The sequence below is a fragment of the Schistosoma mansoni genome, chromosome 1, assembly GCF_000237925.1.
Source record: "Schistosoma mansoni strain Puerto Rico chromosome 1, complete genome".
NCBI lineage: Eukaryota > Metazoa > Platyhelminthes > Trematoda > Strigeidida > Schistosomatidae > Schistosoma > Schistosoma mansoni.
In genome coordinates, this window is record NC_031495.1 from 29826673 (window position 1) to 29845889 (window position 19217).

At 33.4% G+C, this 19217-nt stretch overlaps 1 protein-coding gene across 1 annotated transcript in view; it reads right to left on the minus strand.

Moving 5' to 3' along the window:
- Positions 1 to 8068: 8068 nt before the first annotated feature.
- Smp_007330 (hypothetical protein) overlaps positions 8069 to 19217 on the minus strand; it is a gene marked incomplete at both ends in the record, with an annotated part of 21502 nt that continues 10353 nt past the window's right edge. The window contains 5 exons of the mRNA XM_018793988.1: positions 8069 to 8337; positions 9572 to 9726; positions 12941 to 13026; positions 15243 to 15443; positions 16587 to 17026. Of these exons, the coding sequence (XP_018648445.1) occupies positions 8069 to 8337; positions 9572 to 9726; positions 12941 to 13026; positions 15243 to 15443; positions 16587 to 17026 (1151 nt within the window). The remainder of the gene's footprint in view (positions 8338 to 9571; positions 9727 to 12940; positions 13027 to 15242; positions 15444 to 16586; positions 17027 to 19217) is intronic.

Sequence of the window (19217 nt, forward strand, 5' to 3'; positions counted from 1 at the left end):
AGATAAGCGACATACAGTGACACAATAGCTCTGGGCTTGAAAACAGCGCTTCCTGTTAAACGGTGAGAGGTCAGTAACTTATACTTTAACAATTACATCAGAGATTTTGAAAGTTTTCAGAAGTGGAAAATCCTTCTTTTTCACAGATGATCGCTGATGCATTAAAATTTTAGGGTGAAAATGCTTGCGATTTACTGTGAGTAAAAACCACCCACTAAGTTAAAAAATGCCGAAAGTACTTTTCCACGGCGGGTTGATATTATTGTTTTAATGACTTGTTATGCATCAAGACTACTGTTTTAATTTCAACGGAATTTATTTTAACAACAGTGACATCAAGATTATCGTCTGTACTTTTTGAGTACAGTTGTTTTTGTTGCACTTTCGAACCTAACAGTTCACTTTTTATCTGATCTTTTGTTTTTTTACTCTGTACATCGTCTGTGTCTAGTTTATTTCAGAACCTCCGATTGTTGACTGGGCAGTTCTGAAAAAGCGACTATCAACTCTCGTGCTGCTGATACCCTATTAAAAGTGGCATGCAATGCTATAAGTGTGAAAGGTCTGATCACGGGTTTTTCACGAATCTAACACTCGATGTTTTCAAACTGGTGAGTAAAATGGTAATGCTGTTCAGTAATGCTGTTGGAACTCTTACAGTGTCCTATCTGAAACCCTGGCAATGGTGATCACTTCTAAAAGGGATATTAGCAAGCGTACTTGGGACGCATCAAGTCGTATTCGCTCTATCGATATACAAATCAAAGTTATCTCAAATGAGCTCAAAGTTGATGGACGTATGTGGAAGAATTGAGGTCTGATTGAAGTAAAAGCTTAAGAAAGGATCAAACGCCTGGAAAACCTAGTCACAAGGCTAGGTCCATTTCCCGCAGGGAAAATAAGAACCCGATCACTCTAGGCATTAACAACCACACGAGATCTCACACTGTGTGTAATGTCATTGCTATTGCCACTTCCACGAAGGCTGATGAATTGGTACAAACCAAGGGTAGGAAACGAACTAATACCTCTAAAGAAAACCAGATTTCCAAAACAGTGGCTTATAAATCGAGGGCTGGTCATAGTGACAACTCCTTTGCTTTTTATAGGGTCAAGGAGAGTGAAAGTTCAGAACTCAGAACTCGCTCTAAGAACAACAACAGTAACTCTTGAAGAGCTACAGGCGGGGTCTTGATCATTAATTTGTTGATGTTTAATCTTAGGAGACTTTAATGAACAGATGGTAGACCAGAAAAATATGAGGACTGAATTGTCGGAAAGTCTTTTGAAATGAAATTAGTTGACGTGGTTATCACAGGTGCCCTGGTGTAACATATGAAAGAAAAAACTAGACATGACACAGACTCCGACTCGTATTCACTAGGTCTGATATTGACTTATTATGAGGATGAAGTCAAAAACCTCCGTTATATGTCACCTCCAGTTGAAAGTGACTATGCAGTTCTAGTCCTCGATCTCCATGTAGTTGTCAATAGCGAGGTTGTAGTGTAATGCTTCGCTAATCTTTCACCTCGATAGCCGTTATAATACACATCTTAACGGTACATGAAATCAGAAGGCAAAGGGAAGCTGCAACTTCAGTTTATTGTCAAACAACGCAGGTCAGAAAGCTATAAGCACATGAGCGAATATCAGCGAGCGAATCGAAAATCTACTGTATGAAGAAGGACTGGTTAAACAACGCCAATTTTTTCATGCTACGCAGAAGGACCAGATTTGATATGAAAGAAGTGTTTACATTACTTAATAATCAATTTAAACATATTACGACTTCATTTTTCTTGTCTTTTAGAACAAAGAATTTACAAGGACACTCTAAAAAAGCTCACAAAAGTTTATTTCTCATGTACGATCCATGTCATGTTATTACCAACATGAAAACGGTTGACAGCTTCTTCTGTTCAACAACGTTTCTTATTATTTCAGAATAAGAATTTAAAAACACAAAATTCAGGTGACCGGAACAGTTTATCTGTGACAAATATCATCAAATGAGTACAATCACAGTGAGATATCAACATTAATCTCAAAGAAATTTATCACACATATAATTCCAACCACTTTTACTCTAAACATCGTTTTCACAACGAGACTCAAAGCCAAAGTAACCGATCATTTTCTGATACTTCTTCGTAGATTGAAGTAACACAATTAGTCAAATAATAAAACACTTCAAATAATTAAATAAACCTACCAGTAATTACGTAGACAAGTGAATAAAGATATTAGTAAAACATGAACAACAATATTCTATGGATTTCAATCTAAGTGACAATGAATCAACATCCTACTGCATATAGTTTAATACATATTAAGAGGAAATTTACACCGTGACTATAAAATCACTGGTCATGTCAATAAATTTAATAAACATATGGTCCCGTATTCTGAAAACTAAAACTCGCGAATGTATCTGCAGTTCCGAATCACCCAAAAGTTGATAAACTGAAATGTATGAAGTCATTAAGTTCGTGATTTTTTGCATCACGTTTTAATATGAGATAATGTGAAATTCATACTATATCAATGTCTACAAGGTAGCGATCTCGTCACCTGCATTTATTGCGCTACAGAGAGTAATAATCGTTCAGCTGCCACCGAACAGCTGTGAGGCATGGCCATCTAGTCACACAGGTCATCGTGTGCTAGATCTGTAGGTAGGGACGTTTCTTCACTTTCGTGTTTCGCAGCCCTTATGTGTCCGAATTGTATTGGGACTTAATTAGCCACAGCTTAGTTCAGTGACTTTGGATTCGCTTTTTTTATTTTTTTTGTTACCGATCGGCAGATTTGGACGTTGTCAAGGTAAAGTAGTATTACAGGCTTTTTGATCAGTAGGAGTTTCCTAACACAAAGAATAAACAATGATATACTTAGTGTATAAGCCTCAAACTATCCTTCTACAGCATAGATATCTACTAGTACTTGGTTTTGCTGCACTCCATAAAGTACTGGGTTTTAAATTCAGACTTTAAATCGATTGATATATTATGTCACTATCCAATAACAAACTCTATAATCCACTTGAGTAGGGTTCCAGAAATGCCTTTTTGAGAAGAATTGTTTTTGTTATCGTGAAAGGAGAAGAACTTATTTATTAGATTCAAGTCATTTTCAAGAATAGCGATATCTGTGGTACCTTGTTCTGCCCTTTATTTATTGAGATCCTCCACGAAAAGTGGAGTCCTATGATTTAGATTAATAAACAATAAAAAGGAATTGGTTTAACCGTAGAATCCTATGATCCTTTGCTTGAAATTCGAAGCAAATTAGAAAAACTCAGAGTAAACTCTAACTTTTTTAATTTTCTCATTAGAGATTTTTATGGCTACTCAATAAAACACTCGCTAATATTTTGTTCAATTTCAGGCGAAAAATTCGATGTTTAATTCTGTCGGATATTTCGAAAGACCTGTAAGACTTTTATTCTCAGGATGGTTATTCTTCACTGAGTGTGTTTTGGAATTGGGAAAATACAGTTTTTGAGTAGATGACTTTAAAAGTATTTTTTCCAACTCGTTTTATAACCCTCATCACTGCAGAAATTCATGAAATAATCATGTAGTTGAAAACTTTCCTCTTGTTAGTCTTTTTGTTTCCAACGGCAACTTCACCATCTTGCTTCTAGTTAGAATGTAATTTACCGTTGGTAATGGAATACATTAGGAGAGCGTCAGAGGGAAATAAGATTGGATCTTATCGAATCCGATAGGTTTTTGTAAGCTCAAACGCCTAGGCTCTCGTTAGTTCTGGTAAGTCCGAACTCTGCCGCCAAAATTAAGTATCGACTAAAACAACATAAATACAGTTCCGGAAGAAACATAGAAACTATGTGGAGGCGAAAGGAAAATGAGAAAGACTATAATAAAACAAAATATTACCACCTCAAATGGCATCAAAAAGACTAAAAAAGCTGTTCAGTTAAAGAAATCAATAATAAGAAGTTGCAGATGTGTGCATGGAGGGATTTTCACACCCAAAACCTTGACAATGGATCTTACAGGCTGAGGTAGCCATTAATTGGCAGATATGCATTTGTTCGAGATTAAATTGAACAGAATTCCTTAGACAGTAATTTCACAACCTTGTAAAGGCATATATGTGCTGCTGAAGAATCTAGATCATGTATGTTTTGTGCAAGTTGAGCTTTCTTCAGTATATAACTGTACAAAAACCTATTGTTGATCACATGGATTTCGAGAACGAGCCTGATAATTTATTCTTCTATATTTGATATTTAGGATAAAATTAATGCAAAGTTTCTTATAAGATATCTAATCCTAAATATCGTCGGGAAGAAGCCATTTGTTTGTGTTCCAGTCTGCCCATTCACATCTATTAAAGACAGGACGGTGAAACGTTACGAGGTTTTCGGCTCTGATACTAATATACAGGGCTCTCTTACTTGAGCTCGAACTAGTTACTCGAATGAGAAGACGAGGTGTAAGAACAACGTTTTGTTGAGTGATCATATGATAGCAAGTGACAATCATTTGTTAGCATATTCTTTCTTTTAGGTACATGAACGCTTTACGGAATCTTTAACCTGAAGATGACTTGATACGGCTGCATAAAATTACCATGACACCGTGCCTTATCAAGTTCTGTCTTCAGAAGGCAGACAAAATATTATCAAACGAAAGAGGCATCATATTTGACCATAGAAAAAAAGTGAAGGAATGAGAGAAGCCTAAGGTGACTATTTAGATGACGAAATTATCGTCTTGGGTGAAACTCACAGGAAAGAAGTCGGAAAACTTGCTTAAACCTCTTCAACCAGTTACGTCCGATAAAATTATTCAGACCAGTGGCAATCAATAATTTTTTAATCCTTGTGTTAGTTGAGTAAAGAAAGTCTGCTACTAATAGCAGTCCTAAAAAAAAAAGAATTAACATATTCTAATGTTTCCTGACTCAGTAGTGAATATTTTATGTCCATGAAACTGGTGTTTAGTAGTTGTGATTAAACATTGCGATATTTGATGCATGTTAAGTATTGAATAACAATATTTATTATTATCAGTTGTTGAAGATATTGGATGACAAGGCTCAGAATCAATTGCACTTGAGTATATGGATTTATCTTTTGTTATAACAGTCCTTTTCCTAATGTACACGAATGAGACGTTGATTGACCTTAGACGAATATCTACACTAGATTCCCTCCCAGTGCTTACTCTACAAGACTTCAACACAACTCAGATCAAGAACACGTGATTAGCCTGACTAGAACGTAAATATATTTCCACACCAAAACCCGACACAACCCAACAATAATGAACAATCAACCAATAATGATAAATAATAAGGGTAGGAGAATATATAACTCATCTGACACCTGTCAGACTATCTACATGTGTGACTAAGCAGACAATCAATCATTATCGTTCTCACCCACACATCACTTTTTGTCTTCCCTCAGATCTTCATTCCAGAAGCCATCTTATGCTCTACCGTCATTCTATACCTGTTCGTTTCTGTTACCATTGATATGGGTGCCACTTCCGGTCTTATGGGGTTTGGCTTAATAATTTCATCTAACACTGACACCTTGAACGGAAGCACATATGAGCTAGGGTCCACGTTGCATATGGTTGAATGACTGAATGAACAACAATTATCAACATCAATATCTTGTTACGATGGTAGACATTACTTCTTCTAAGGCATAATCGAGAGAAATCAGTCAATATAGTCCATTTGGACCAGTTGGAATACAGAAATCCATCTGTATTCAAAGCAGCCAAATAAAGTCAAAATATAGTCGGTAAACCCAACAAACAACGGGCTACATTTTAACAAAGAAAACACTTTTTACTGAAGATAATTTTAAAAATCTGCAGCAGATTTACCACCAATATGAGAGACTCAATAGCTTCATGGTAACTCCTCAGAATGTGAACTAGCATGACGAGGGTTTGAATTCCATGGGGAGCATCAGTTCCCTCAAAAATACAAATAAATCATATTCATGTTTGTCAACTAGCATAGAAACATAGGTTTAGGATTTCCAAATGACTATCTCTAACCACTTAACGGTGTTGAAAATCATTGCAGACATCACATTCTGTAGTTTAAAAGCACAAGTTGTGAGCTTTTTATTTTCAGGGTAAACATGTCTTGTCTTTTATGTTATTAGGACTATCATATAAATGTGAAACAACTTCACCTTTCTTCATACAGCTTAGTTGGACTGAAAAAAACATATATGTAACCAAATATAAGCTGATAAAGAACGTTTAAATCTTTTAGCCTACATCTAGATTTGAAGTACTTGCTGAGATTCAAAAACGCCACTACACTGTTTGCTTCTTAGATGCATAAGTGTTTCTGAATTACCAGCTGCACCTACAACTACTGTTCAGATCATGAGATTTCATCATACTGAATGACAAACAATGCTATAGGGATGGTATAATCTTGCAGTTGGCTCGTCAAAGATAGCCGTGTTGAAAACAGTATAGTCTGGCAGTTTACTGATTAACAACATAAAAGTAACTGGGAAGGAGGACATAAATTGCTAAAATAAACAGTCTAATCAAACATCTGAATAATATAACTGAAAAAAGTCTACTGACTGACTATCAAGTAGTATCTAAAATACTAATGAGGATAATACTTTTAATATGATATTGTCGTTAGATAATTCGACGACCAATGCACAGCAACACTTCAACGACGACAACATTATACGAAATAGAATAGAAGATGAGATTTTACGAGAGCTCTTCTATTTTGAGTGAAAATATTGGCAAAGGTAAGCACCACACCATACATAATATTTTACAAGACATAATATTCATTTGCAATAAGTTTTAACTACGTGACTGAAACATGTTACAATGATAATAAAGTTTCAAAGATCACAATAGATTTAGGCTGTAGATTTAGGTCAGCCACAACATGGTATCTTCTTAAACTTTGTAGAATTCCAGGTGATCATTTTTCTTACTAAACAAATCTCTCTAGTAATATATTCAGCCACACTGTATACAAATATAATAGCATACATGGAATTCATAATTACTATGGAAAAAAGTCCTTCCAAAATTGATTTTAGTGGTATGTTTAGTTAAAAATTTTCATTCTCATTTAAGGACGAACTGGACAAAAAACGATAAACAGCAAAATTCACATACTAAAGACTTTATATTTTGTGCTATAGGTTCATTATTGTAATTTCCTTTATGTATTGATCCATTCCTATTGGAAATTACATAGTAACCATTGATAAGTACAGAATGTGGTCAGCTTACAATGAAACATATTGAAGGAATATGCATGTAGGTTGTTTATCAATAATATTATCGTTAATTTTGTCATTCTCATTGTTACATAATTCATTGAAATTCAAAATAAATGTTCTTTCTTTTCAGATATTATTTTAACTTTATTTATAATATTTAAAAGACATTGAATTTTCGCAAATATTTTTATCATTCCAACTCTAGTGAAAAACATGTTCCAGCAAATTTTACTGGAATGGGAACAAATTACCTAATCAATTATCAATCACATTAACAGATCACAGAATATTCAAAGGTGATAGGATAAACAAGAAGGAAGACAATGATTGTACAATAAAATCGGTCAACAAAATAAGCAAGAATTACAATTAATTAGTATATACATCTATTCTCTATCCACTTGATTGATTTTAGAATTCCATCATCATAATCATCATCGTCATCATCAAATAAAACCTAGTAATAATAATATTTAATTTCAGGTGTCTTGTTTCTCCATGTTGATTATTTGATGTGAAGAAAACAAGTAACCTAGTAACCCAAAAATGATCTACTTCAGTTATCAGTAAATAAATAAAAAATATTTAATATTCAATTTACAATATACATTAAAAATCATAAATAATTTCACTTTTGAATTGGATCATATTCAAAACTTCTTTTTTAAAAAGAGATTATGTTAATACAATATACATATAATAAATCTAATAAAGCTCAAAGAAGTTGTAGTTGAAATTATTAATTGAAAGATTGAAAACAAACAGAAGTAATTTGTTTAATACTGACAAAAATAGTTTTACTCAAATTAAATCTGCATCACCTAGTGTATCTAATTCTTTGGTAATTTCATGTTTATCAGAAAGGCAATCTAATTGACTAGAAATTTTACCTTGAACAATACCGGTATTTTCTATAGATTTTCCTGATGTTTCAATAGAACTAGATAAATGTTCAGTAATTTGACTTCGTGCATCATTAAAAAGCTTTTCATCATCTTTACCTTCTAGTAAACATACTCTAGCTGGTTCCCAAAAATCGACTTCATTTGGATAAAGTAGACTAAATATTTCTATAAATAAGTTATAAAGACAAATAAATACATAATTAATGACATAATATGAGAGAAAACATATAAATTGGTTGTAAATAAAACTGTATATCAGTAGTAGTTAAAGTAATAATGTAAAGAAATATGAAGCGACGAATATATCTTGCCTAAATACGATATATTTGTATGTATGTCGTACACATTTAGGTCACTGGAAAAGCTTACCATATTTTCAGCACTCCATCGTCCCATTATCTAACGTCCGTCTCTCGAAATATAGATAAAATAGGTATTAAGGATCTTATCAGTACTTATGAATGAGTAACCGACTGAGTCTCAGAAAAGATACAGAGGTCTTTTTTGTGTCACTTTTAACGTACTTTACTGTCATGAAGCATAACTAATTAAGTTTGGAGAATATTTGTCCTGATGTTTGCCTACTTCGAATCACTGAGATTGCTTGTATGAGATTTGATCGGAATAAGGTTTAGAGAAACTAGAGCAGTATCAGTCCGTAAAGCTATCCCCTGTTTTATTCATTCATGTTACCACATACCGAATTTCCGATGACAGTTCACGTCTGACTGACTGAGTTTGTTTTCATACTTCCTATAGTTCCATATCAATGCCCAGGTCATAATTTTATGAGAAATTAAAAATCCAGTCTATAAAAAGAACAAGAAGAAAACGTTGGGCCTTAAAGATTTTGAAGTGAACTTTTTACAGACCTTTGCAAATGGAATTGAAGAGAATTGACGGATGCGAAGTCAGTCAAGAGTCTTGGAAAACTAAGGTAGTTTCGTATTTGAAAAATATTATGTTAAAACTTAGGTAGGGGATAATATGTCAAATAAAATGATCACTTTTAGTTCAAATCTTAAAATAGTACATAAGAATAATGTTTATGATTTGGAAACTAAAAGCCTAATTGTACCTACATTAAAGACTCTGGAAAGCATGATCAATAATTGTTTATCTAATCTGTTTTTGAAGAGGTAGTAAAATAGTATCGTCCTCATAATTCGATTCCCATATTTACGTTATATTAAATCGAAATAAAATGAGATTGTTGAACCAGGCATGTACTCGATGTTTTAAGCTAAAGAAAACATTAATCAGTTGGTTAATTGAAATATTTTGATTAGTTAATCAATTGAAACGGACTATAGATTGCAGATGAAGTTATACGTTAACGATAAACTTATTGCTATAATTTGGGTGTTGTTTTAACGTATTTCGTTATAAATCAACCTACCTTGAGCATTTACTTCAAGTATGCGTAGATTCTGAAGACATGTTGCAACAACAGGATGCATTCCAGTTGGCCTACCTGCAACAACAGCCCCTACAGCTTCCTCACCAAAAACATCATCACCTGGTGAACAAGTGCCATGTTCTGCATAGTCACGCCTAATAAGAAATAAACAGTACAAACATAAGTAAATTGTAACAGTGAATAAAATAGGAAATTATATGTAAGCTTTTATGTACGTAATAGGAATGTCATGGTTCAAATAGTTAGAAGTGATGTTTAAGAATGTAGGAATGTAAAACACTGATTCTCATGAAAGCAGTTGAGTCAGTTAATTTAGTGTTATATAATGGAAGATGTTCCTAATCGGTCTCAATAAGGTTTGATGTCACACTGTTAAATGGACGACAGCTATACCACAACTGCATAAATGACCATTTGGATATAAAATCATCAGAATATTTATGGCAAAACCACATAAATGTAACTGATTTTAATGTTGATGTCTATGGGTTTTCCTCATGTAGATAAAAGGTCACTCAAACTAATGGTAAAGTTACAGAATGATCAATAAAGTCTAATCAGGACTAAGAACTACATAAAAACAACAGTGATTAATGCTCAATCATTATGAATATGACAGTCGTTCAGAAAGTCAGTTGTGTTCCAAACAGCTCAGCCATGACGTCTCTGACTGTTACACTATGTAAACGAGGCTAGAAGTTCACAAGGAGTATCAATTCCCGTAAGGCTATAAATATCTCTTGCTGATGAAGGATAGCTTAAACAAAACTTAGATCCATCAACCTTTGATAGTTTCTTCTAATCATCTAACATCTATAAAAGCTATTCATAGAAGACTGTTGAAGGTATTCAAATGATTCACAAAGTTTGTGCACTTTAAAAAAGTATTTTTTCTAAAATGTAGACTGGATGAAACATTTACTTTCAGTATGATTAGTTTCAAGAGTTCCAAATATTCGACTTTCAAAAACCAATAATTTAGGATTCTATAGTTGAATTCATGAGTCAGTTGAAGCTAGACCACCGTGTAAAACCTGAAAGTACTGGACGGGCCGTTTCGTTCTGGTATGGGACTGCTCAGCAGTCCACGATCCCACCACGCGGGATTCGAACCCAGGACTTATCGATCTCGCACGCAAACACTGAACCTTTAAACCACTGAGCCGGCATCCAACGGTGTTAATACCTAGATTCAACCAGTCCGCGGAATCGCGCCACCGTCCACTATTGTCTTCAGTGAGTTACTATCTCACAACAGACGCGGTTGAACTCCAATTGTTATCGCTTCTCACTAGAACTCCAGGAACTACCTCTTCAATTGACTCATGAATTCAACTATAAAATTGCTAAAATCTCCACAAAACCCCTTTCTGATAATTTAAGATTCCGTAAGTTTATCTTTATCCAAGTTACTTAGGTAACAAATTTGGTCGTAAAGAATTAGTATATGAAAACTAAGGTCATAATCATAAATATATAATTAATGTGATTAATATCAGGTCAAGAAATGTATGAACGTTTTGTTAGCTTTTAGTTAAAATATTAGCTGAAATTTGAATGCAAAAAAAATTTTTAATGATAACGTGACTATTTTACAGTTATAAAATATTGGGTATGAATGAAACATAAATTTTTCTGTTAATGGAAAAGCAATTTATAGAAGTGGAAATAGACATTTACGAATATTCATGGTAAAGTGTTTTAAATAGCATATGGTATTGGGCATGTCGGCTAGTTGATGTTTTATCCTAAGACCTGTTGACTTATTCAATAAATTCTTCTTGTTTTAATAACTAATCAGAATATTCACCTTGTTAAATGCTTTTTAGGTTGGGTACTAAAAGAAATTGTTGAACAAAGTTTTAAGACCTAATTATAAATAAGTTATATTGTTTTTGTGCGTAATTACTAAGGGAAAAAACTGGATAGAATGTATGATATCAAATGCACATAAGAGTTATTAGTCAAGAAAAAAACACTAGAAGTCTGAAAAAGTAAAAGATCCGTATAAACTTGACATAAATGATGATATTCTTGGTGAGCTCAACCATCACATAAATAGAGTGTGTTTTGTGAAAGTATATAGGATTTGATTCTTTGGCGTGTAAACAGCTTGTAGTTATGAAGAATTATTTGTGTTCTTTGTATTTATGGTCAGTGTTTTATAACATTAATTTTTCATGGAGAATATTGTTAGGAATTAGGAACTTATCGAAATTCAAATGATACAAACAGATAAGTACGAACTAGTTTTCATTGTAGCTTCATATGTTTTATTTTAGAGATATTCATTTCCAACAAATGGCCTTAAGAACAATGGTACACGTTAATAACATTAAAAATAAGCTTTTGTACCGAAAAGAGTTTTACTAATCAAAATAATGTAGCGACTATCTATTACATTAGGCAGGTTTTAAAACTTAAACATTCGAAATAATTATACTTGCTGGAATTACTGGAATGAGTAGATCAAATTTACAACTTACTTTATTTGGCGATAATACCAAGACATTGTAATTCTATTTAATAAAAATCGCGAAAATAAAATCAGACTGCTAAAAATTTTACAATGCCTGCTTAACGACTGGAAAAATATTACAACAAACTTTGTTATGAATTTATTTTAACTGGTATATACTCATATACCTTTGTAAAATGTTTGAAACTTATTGCTAGGCTGAGCACTGAAAACAAATAGAACATAACAATTCTGGCATATTATTTAATGAAATGAGTGGGGACTATATTAAACCGATGGATAAATAAGCTAGTTACAACAAATCAACTGATAGTAAAATTTAAAAACCGGAAATAAGTGGCAAGTACAAATTCTACCCTTGATACCATACTACTAACACTATTCATATCACAGGTATAGTTGTGTATTCAGTGGCACTTATTTTTAACTACCTATAAATATATTTATGAATTTGAAATGAGTCAATGACCAGTGAACCCATGGTTTGTGCGTAAATTTATGTTGATAGTTTCTCAAAATATGTATAGAGGATAGTAAATCTAAAATAATATGGAAAGGGTAAATTAAGTAGAATCCCAACAGCTGGTGAATTTTTATTCCTATTACAATATTATTTACCAAAGTAAACCTATGAGAAAGCATGGACTGGGTTATTCATGTTGTATGATTTCGATAATTTACCATGTTCAATGTAGAATAAAAAAGTTTTTATTCAATTGTGATTTCTTCGTTTACAAGCAAGTTAACAAAAATCTCCTACAAGTGAGGATGAAATGATTCATACTACATATTGTAGGGATCACTTTGTAAGGTCTGTGTTTATATAACTCTACAAAAACAAATATTTGTTAAAGCTATGATAAACTTACTCAATTCGTTTTCGTAACCGAACAATGAAGTTTGTTAGTTTCTCGATTTTAAACTTGACTGATTCAACTGCAATGTCAGGATAATTCTAAAAAACAGATGAGTTCTTTTAAGTTATATACTCATCATGTATACAAAATAATTATGATTAAACACTTTCTACAAATATACAGTCATTAATTAACTGGCAGTCTATCATTAAAAAACTGATAACACATACAGTGTACTTGTATACCGTTTCGACAGAATATAATTGACTGGATCCGAACAAGGCGAGAATTATGTTTGCACTGGATGCTTCGTTTAACAACAAACGCGAAATTAGATCAGAAACTATTTGAGGGTTAGCTTGCTTCAAGTTATGCATGAATAACTAAAGTATATTTCGAAGTGACAAAGGACTAAATTTTCTTAGGTTAGATGGTATTGTTGTGTGGGTTACTTATATCCACACAAGTAGTATATGTGATGGTCAGGCATAGAATGTATTTCAGCAGAAGATTGATAAGAAAAGAACGGGAACGGAATGCAATTGGTATGAAAATGCACGAACGATGAAATCAGTGACGATGGACTGATATTTTCAGAAGAAACAGTCAAGATTGAGACAAGTGATTGATAGTTTGCAAATTAACTGTTTACTATATGGTTGTCAGATTTCAGTGAGATATTTTGTAATTTTGTAATCAATTACAATCGATTGTCCCCACTCCTATTTTTGTTTATTACAGTTTGTGTGAGTTTCAATCACTTAGGTTTATTATCGCACCGTGGTATCAACTAGAGAAAAGAGGAGGAGGCATTTTACACGTATTTCGTCATAGTTTTGGATCAATCTGTGGTGGTCAGCAAGGTAACATAAAACCTGTAAGTACCGAGTCTTGTCGTAAACATCTTCAAAGTTGGGGCTCATTGACCCAATTTCCAAATTTGGTAGGATTAAACTATACTGCCGACCTTTGAACGAATCTTGAATGACCTTGAGAAATATTAGCCAATCAGAAGACAGTTAGTATACAGTAAAAATGTATTATACAAAACCAAAGAATTAAAGTGGAAACACTTCTTTTACATGAGTCAAAAACTTCTGAAGGTCAGATATAGGTTCAGAAGTTCTAAAATCATGGTGCATACGGTACAGGAGCACATCCATATGGCTCCATAGTAGTCGACCTCTGAAACCATGATAAGGTCTCAAAAATTCTTTTGGCCTCGACCACATAGCTTCAATAATGTTAGTATATTGGTATGGTTTACGATTTAGGGTTAGAGTTAAGGTTTCGGGTTAGGGTGGGACTATAATTTATGAATGACCTTTGAGTGACGCTAGAGTGACTCTGAGAGTGTCAAATAATAACTAAGACCAAATGAGGGTTATAAACCTGTAAGAAGAATTCAAATTGTGATTTACAGTTCATGGTTAAGGCTAAGAATTATACTTAGGGTTTTCATCACGAACTGACATCAGCTATAATGCCAAAACTCTATTTATCCAAATGGATAATTGAATTTCGCGCCAAAATCTTATGATCACTTCTCTTGTAGACGTTGAATTATCACGTCTTCCCTAAAATCCGCTGTAAACCGATCGTACGTAAGCATCAGGTACCGAACTTAGCGCCGTGACCATGAAAACCCGCGAAAGCTTCTGATTGGTTCGGCAGTATAGTTAAATCCTACCCCAAATTTCAGTCAAAAGGTTATGTAAAATGACAACTATCTAATGAAACTGATTAATAACTAACTCATTAAGTTAATGATTTGTCATTAACTGTCTGTTTCTCACTGGGACTCGGTTAAGGGCTCTGGTTCGAGACTGGTAGGTCCTGGGTTCGAATCTCGCGAGTGTGGGATCGTGGATGCGCACTGCTGAGGAGTCCCATTATAGGACGAAACGGTCGTCCAGTACTTCCAAGTTTTCGATGGTGGTCTAGCTTCAATTGACTCATGATTTCAACTTTGAAAAATTATATTTTAGTTTCCATCCTAACTAGCTGAACAAATGACTTATCATTCCTTAGATAGTTCACTGAATTAATAGTTTTAATCAATAAATTTAGAGCGAACTAACAGTTAGTGGCCTGTATTTGTTGGCATAGATCACCGATGTACTTGATATTTAGTTGAGAAAAAAGTTTGTTTTCAAAAAGTCATTCGATGAATTCAAAATATCAAGCGTTTGACGGCGACCGACTAAAATAAAGATGATTGGCTTTCATGTAGCTGATGTTTAAAATAAAACATTCATTTAATATTAAAAAAATTATAAGTGGAATCATCTAAATAAAATCTCTGCAGACATACCACCTCATTTTGATCAGGAGTTTTATTCTTATCATTCGATTCAATAGAGATTACTTTAGAAGAATTCGATTGACCGACATGATTCCGTTCACGTGTGCATGACTGAGAAGCTATTCTTACTGTAGTATGACCATTAAGCTTTTGTTGATGTGTAGGTAAACGAGCGGTGACAACAGATGGAAATTGTTTATTTGCAGTTTTCTGATAATGAAAAAAAGAATTGATACACCAAGAAACTATGCTTAATCTTTCCATAAAAAAAGTAACTAAATATCCCTAATTCAGTTTATATTAAAGTAATTGTTTACAAAACCATGACATGTGTCAGAAAAGATTGTAATGTTTATAATTACAGATTTTAGGTAGAAATTAACATAAAACTCAATTAATCAGTCTTACATGTTAATTGTAGAATTTCGATCTTGCAATATTTGTAAACAATGTTCAAACCGTAAGTTATAAATTAATCAGTGACGGGTGTCACTCAGTTTGATCTATTTAAAATCGATATTTAGAACTTGTTTATTCAAAACAGTTTGGGATCTATTTTTTGATGTATAATAATTCCTCATTTGTCGTCTTTGCATTTTTGCTAGCATTGAAACCTAACAGTTTTGATTTGGTTAAAAGATCATCTACGTTTACATAAACATTTAATAAAAGACATCATTCTAACTGGATATTCAAAGTCATTACAAGGAGGAATGTAGTCGAATGACGAATAGTATGAATACTCTTTGCATGTAATATATCCATCTGATTAAAGATGAAACACGTTTCATTTAATTGGATGAACAATTTTACTGTTCGAACAATCAAAGATTATCAGTAATAATATATATTCCAAAGAATCTGAAAAATTTATTTGGAAACAAAATTTAAGCGGAACTGATAATCTCTAAGTGATTTTATTTGTTCGTTTTTTAAAAGCTTTATTCAATGTTTACATTAGTGACTCATTCTCACCAATAAATATGTTTTTCAAGCACATCAATAAAAGAATTAATTAAAATGTATTCTAGACGTATGAAATTTAAATAATGTACCTGTTTATGAACAAAAACCAAAGAATTAGTGAATAAAATGACTCTATTATCTACGTCTATTTCTATGTGTTACCAGATAGAATGATTCACTTAGCTTTGACTGAAAATTGTGAAAAAGTAAAATAATATGATTAGTTTTATAAGGCACTTTTTTCTCTAAAATTATGAGTTAGGTTTAAATAATTACATTACAAGTTTTTAGAGGGATATAAGGTGGAGAGATACAACATGAGAACTTAAAAATCCTAAAATACAATAATGATTGGTAAATATGGATCGATTCTTATCAATAACTTACATTTTCATTCGAGTTTTGATGCCGACTAGAATGTCTAGATCCATCAAAAACCGAACTATTTTTGCTGGTTTGTTTAGTCTTCGAACGAGATTCAAATGTATTAGACTTCCTGCCTGAAGTGATCAGTTTTGACTCAGTTTCGCAAAATTCTTGATTATGTTGATTTGTCAATCTTTGGCGATTTGAATCATTTACACAGTGGTCAGTTTTTCCGTTGCAACAGTCGACAACACCTTTTGACGTATTATTAATTTTTATTTGTTTAACAATCTCCATCGCTGCTATGCAGTCAGCTGTATCTACAGGTGCTGTTCGACGAGTAGTAACAGTTAATTTATGCTTTGGGTGAACAGAATGGCTAGTGATACAACTTTTAGGGTTGCTGTCTGTAGATATACTCATTATATCATCATCCTTTGGCGGCCGACTTTGTGAACGAGCTAGTTGAAAATAAAAAAGTAAAATCTTGATTGATGCTATTCAACATACACGTTGTGAACGAATAGTCGTTCAACAACCAAAATCTTCATAAGTTTTATATTAATACAAGCACAAAATATCTGTAACTTTATGAGCTATCATTTCTACCTTGAGAAAGAGGTTGAAGAATGCAAACATTATTGTAGAACATTCAGTCAACTTTGAATACAGTTTCAAAAATGTTTGTTTTTAGTGACAGAGTAACTATATCAAAAGGTAGACAAATTAATTTAGTCGAGGCGAAACCAAAGTTGCAATATGATGTCAATCAGTAACCTTCACACATTATATCTGTATCCAAGAATCGATCTGGATACTAAAACTATCGTAAACCGTATTCTGCGTTAATCAAGTAGTGAACTTAACAAGTTTAACTTAGAAATTAGCTATTTTTTAATACTAAGACAGAAACTTAAGTGTGAGAGCGAAATACGGTTTTCTTTCTTTTATACTTGCGATGTAAGTAGAATCTAAATACAACTGAAACGCAACCAACAAGGCTAGTTCGTATTTTGACATTACTGTCAAATATTGTAGGACAGACGTTCCTGATGTCCGACTGAAAAGAAAGCCGGATGGTTTTTTTTTACAGAGATCTATATATAGAAAACCGACCTGGAATGAACAGTTTACGAATTTCCATAGCTGGGTCCCACTGAGTAGAAAGAGGAACTTAATTCATTCTTTATCCTTAGGGATCAGGCGAATATGTTCTACTGACACAATAGATGCGGAACTATTTCAACTTCGACAGACTCTCCTGGGAATGGTTATCTACTTCTATTCGTCGACAGCAACTTAACACCTAGACATCATCCTGAAGAAGCACCAACATTACAAAAGAAAACCCTTTTTATGAATATGGAATTTAAAGGCGATACGGCTGCTGAAATCTTAAATAAACGGATTTCAAAATCGTTGAATAAAACGTCCTAAGCAGCTAAGCTCCGAAATGTTTTCTCAAGCCGGTCTACCATTCATGGGTGTGTTAAGGACAAACTTCCGCTTTGGGCCACATCAGTGTGTATCTAAAAATTTGCTTGCTCATGTGGGGGAAGTTACATTGGCCGCACAAAGCGATCACTTTCCAAACGCATCTCCGAACACTATCTGACATGGCTTTTAAAAAGAGGATGTAAAACAATTACTAGTTCTATACATGAGCATTTAATCAAGTGTGGATACATCGCTCCAAAACAGTCTTCTTTTAAAGTAATGTACACAGTAAAAGGAATTGGATCGAAGGGATCAGTATTTTATGCACTGCTGAAGCATTGGCAATCCACGAACTTAAGCCCTAACTTTACGTGCAAAAACGATTCGTCCAACCTCTCATCCTTCCTTGGACTTAATTTTGTTTTTTCCTTTTATCATCATTTGGTTATTATTGACTTTTGAAATCACTGTTTTGTAATTTAAAACTCTAATCAGTTACTATTATTACCTTATACAAGTTTTCTTGATTATTGTTCAGTTTATATTATCATGACCTTTATGTTTGTCGCTTTTCTTCATATATCTGTCGATTGTACAATTATCTGACCCGTAAATTATTTCCATCCTTACATTCCTTACTGTTTAACCTCATTTGATATTTAGTCTCGAATCCATTTATGGTGTCATATATATATATATATATATATTTAAGAAGGGGTTTTTTGTGGATATTTCAATATTTTCATAGTTGAAATCATGAGTCAATTGAAGCTGGACTACCATGGAAAACCTGGACAACTTCGTGGATCAGTTGAAGTTAGAAATTAACACCATTGGATGTGGCCACTGAGTGGTCTATCGGTTAAGTGCTCCGGCGCGAAGCTGGTGGGTCCTGGGTTCGAATCTCGTGGGTGTGGGATCGTGGATGCGCACTGCTGAAGAGTCCCATAGTAGGACGAAACGGCCGTCCAGTGCTTCCAGGCTTTCCATGGTGGTCTAACTTCAATTGACTCATGATTTCAACTATAAAAAAATATATATTTGCTCATACGTAATTGTTGTATTTCTAATCTCTACGTTGCCAACTAATTCAATGATACAAAGACATTTAACAATATAATTATGAGCATTAATTTGAAAATAAAGGCATCTGTTACCAGTTTTGATGTTGGTTTGTTCTCTGAGCTTGATGGTTCGGTCGACCGAACCATCAAG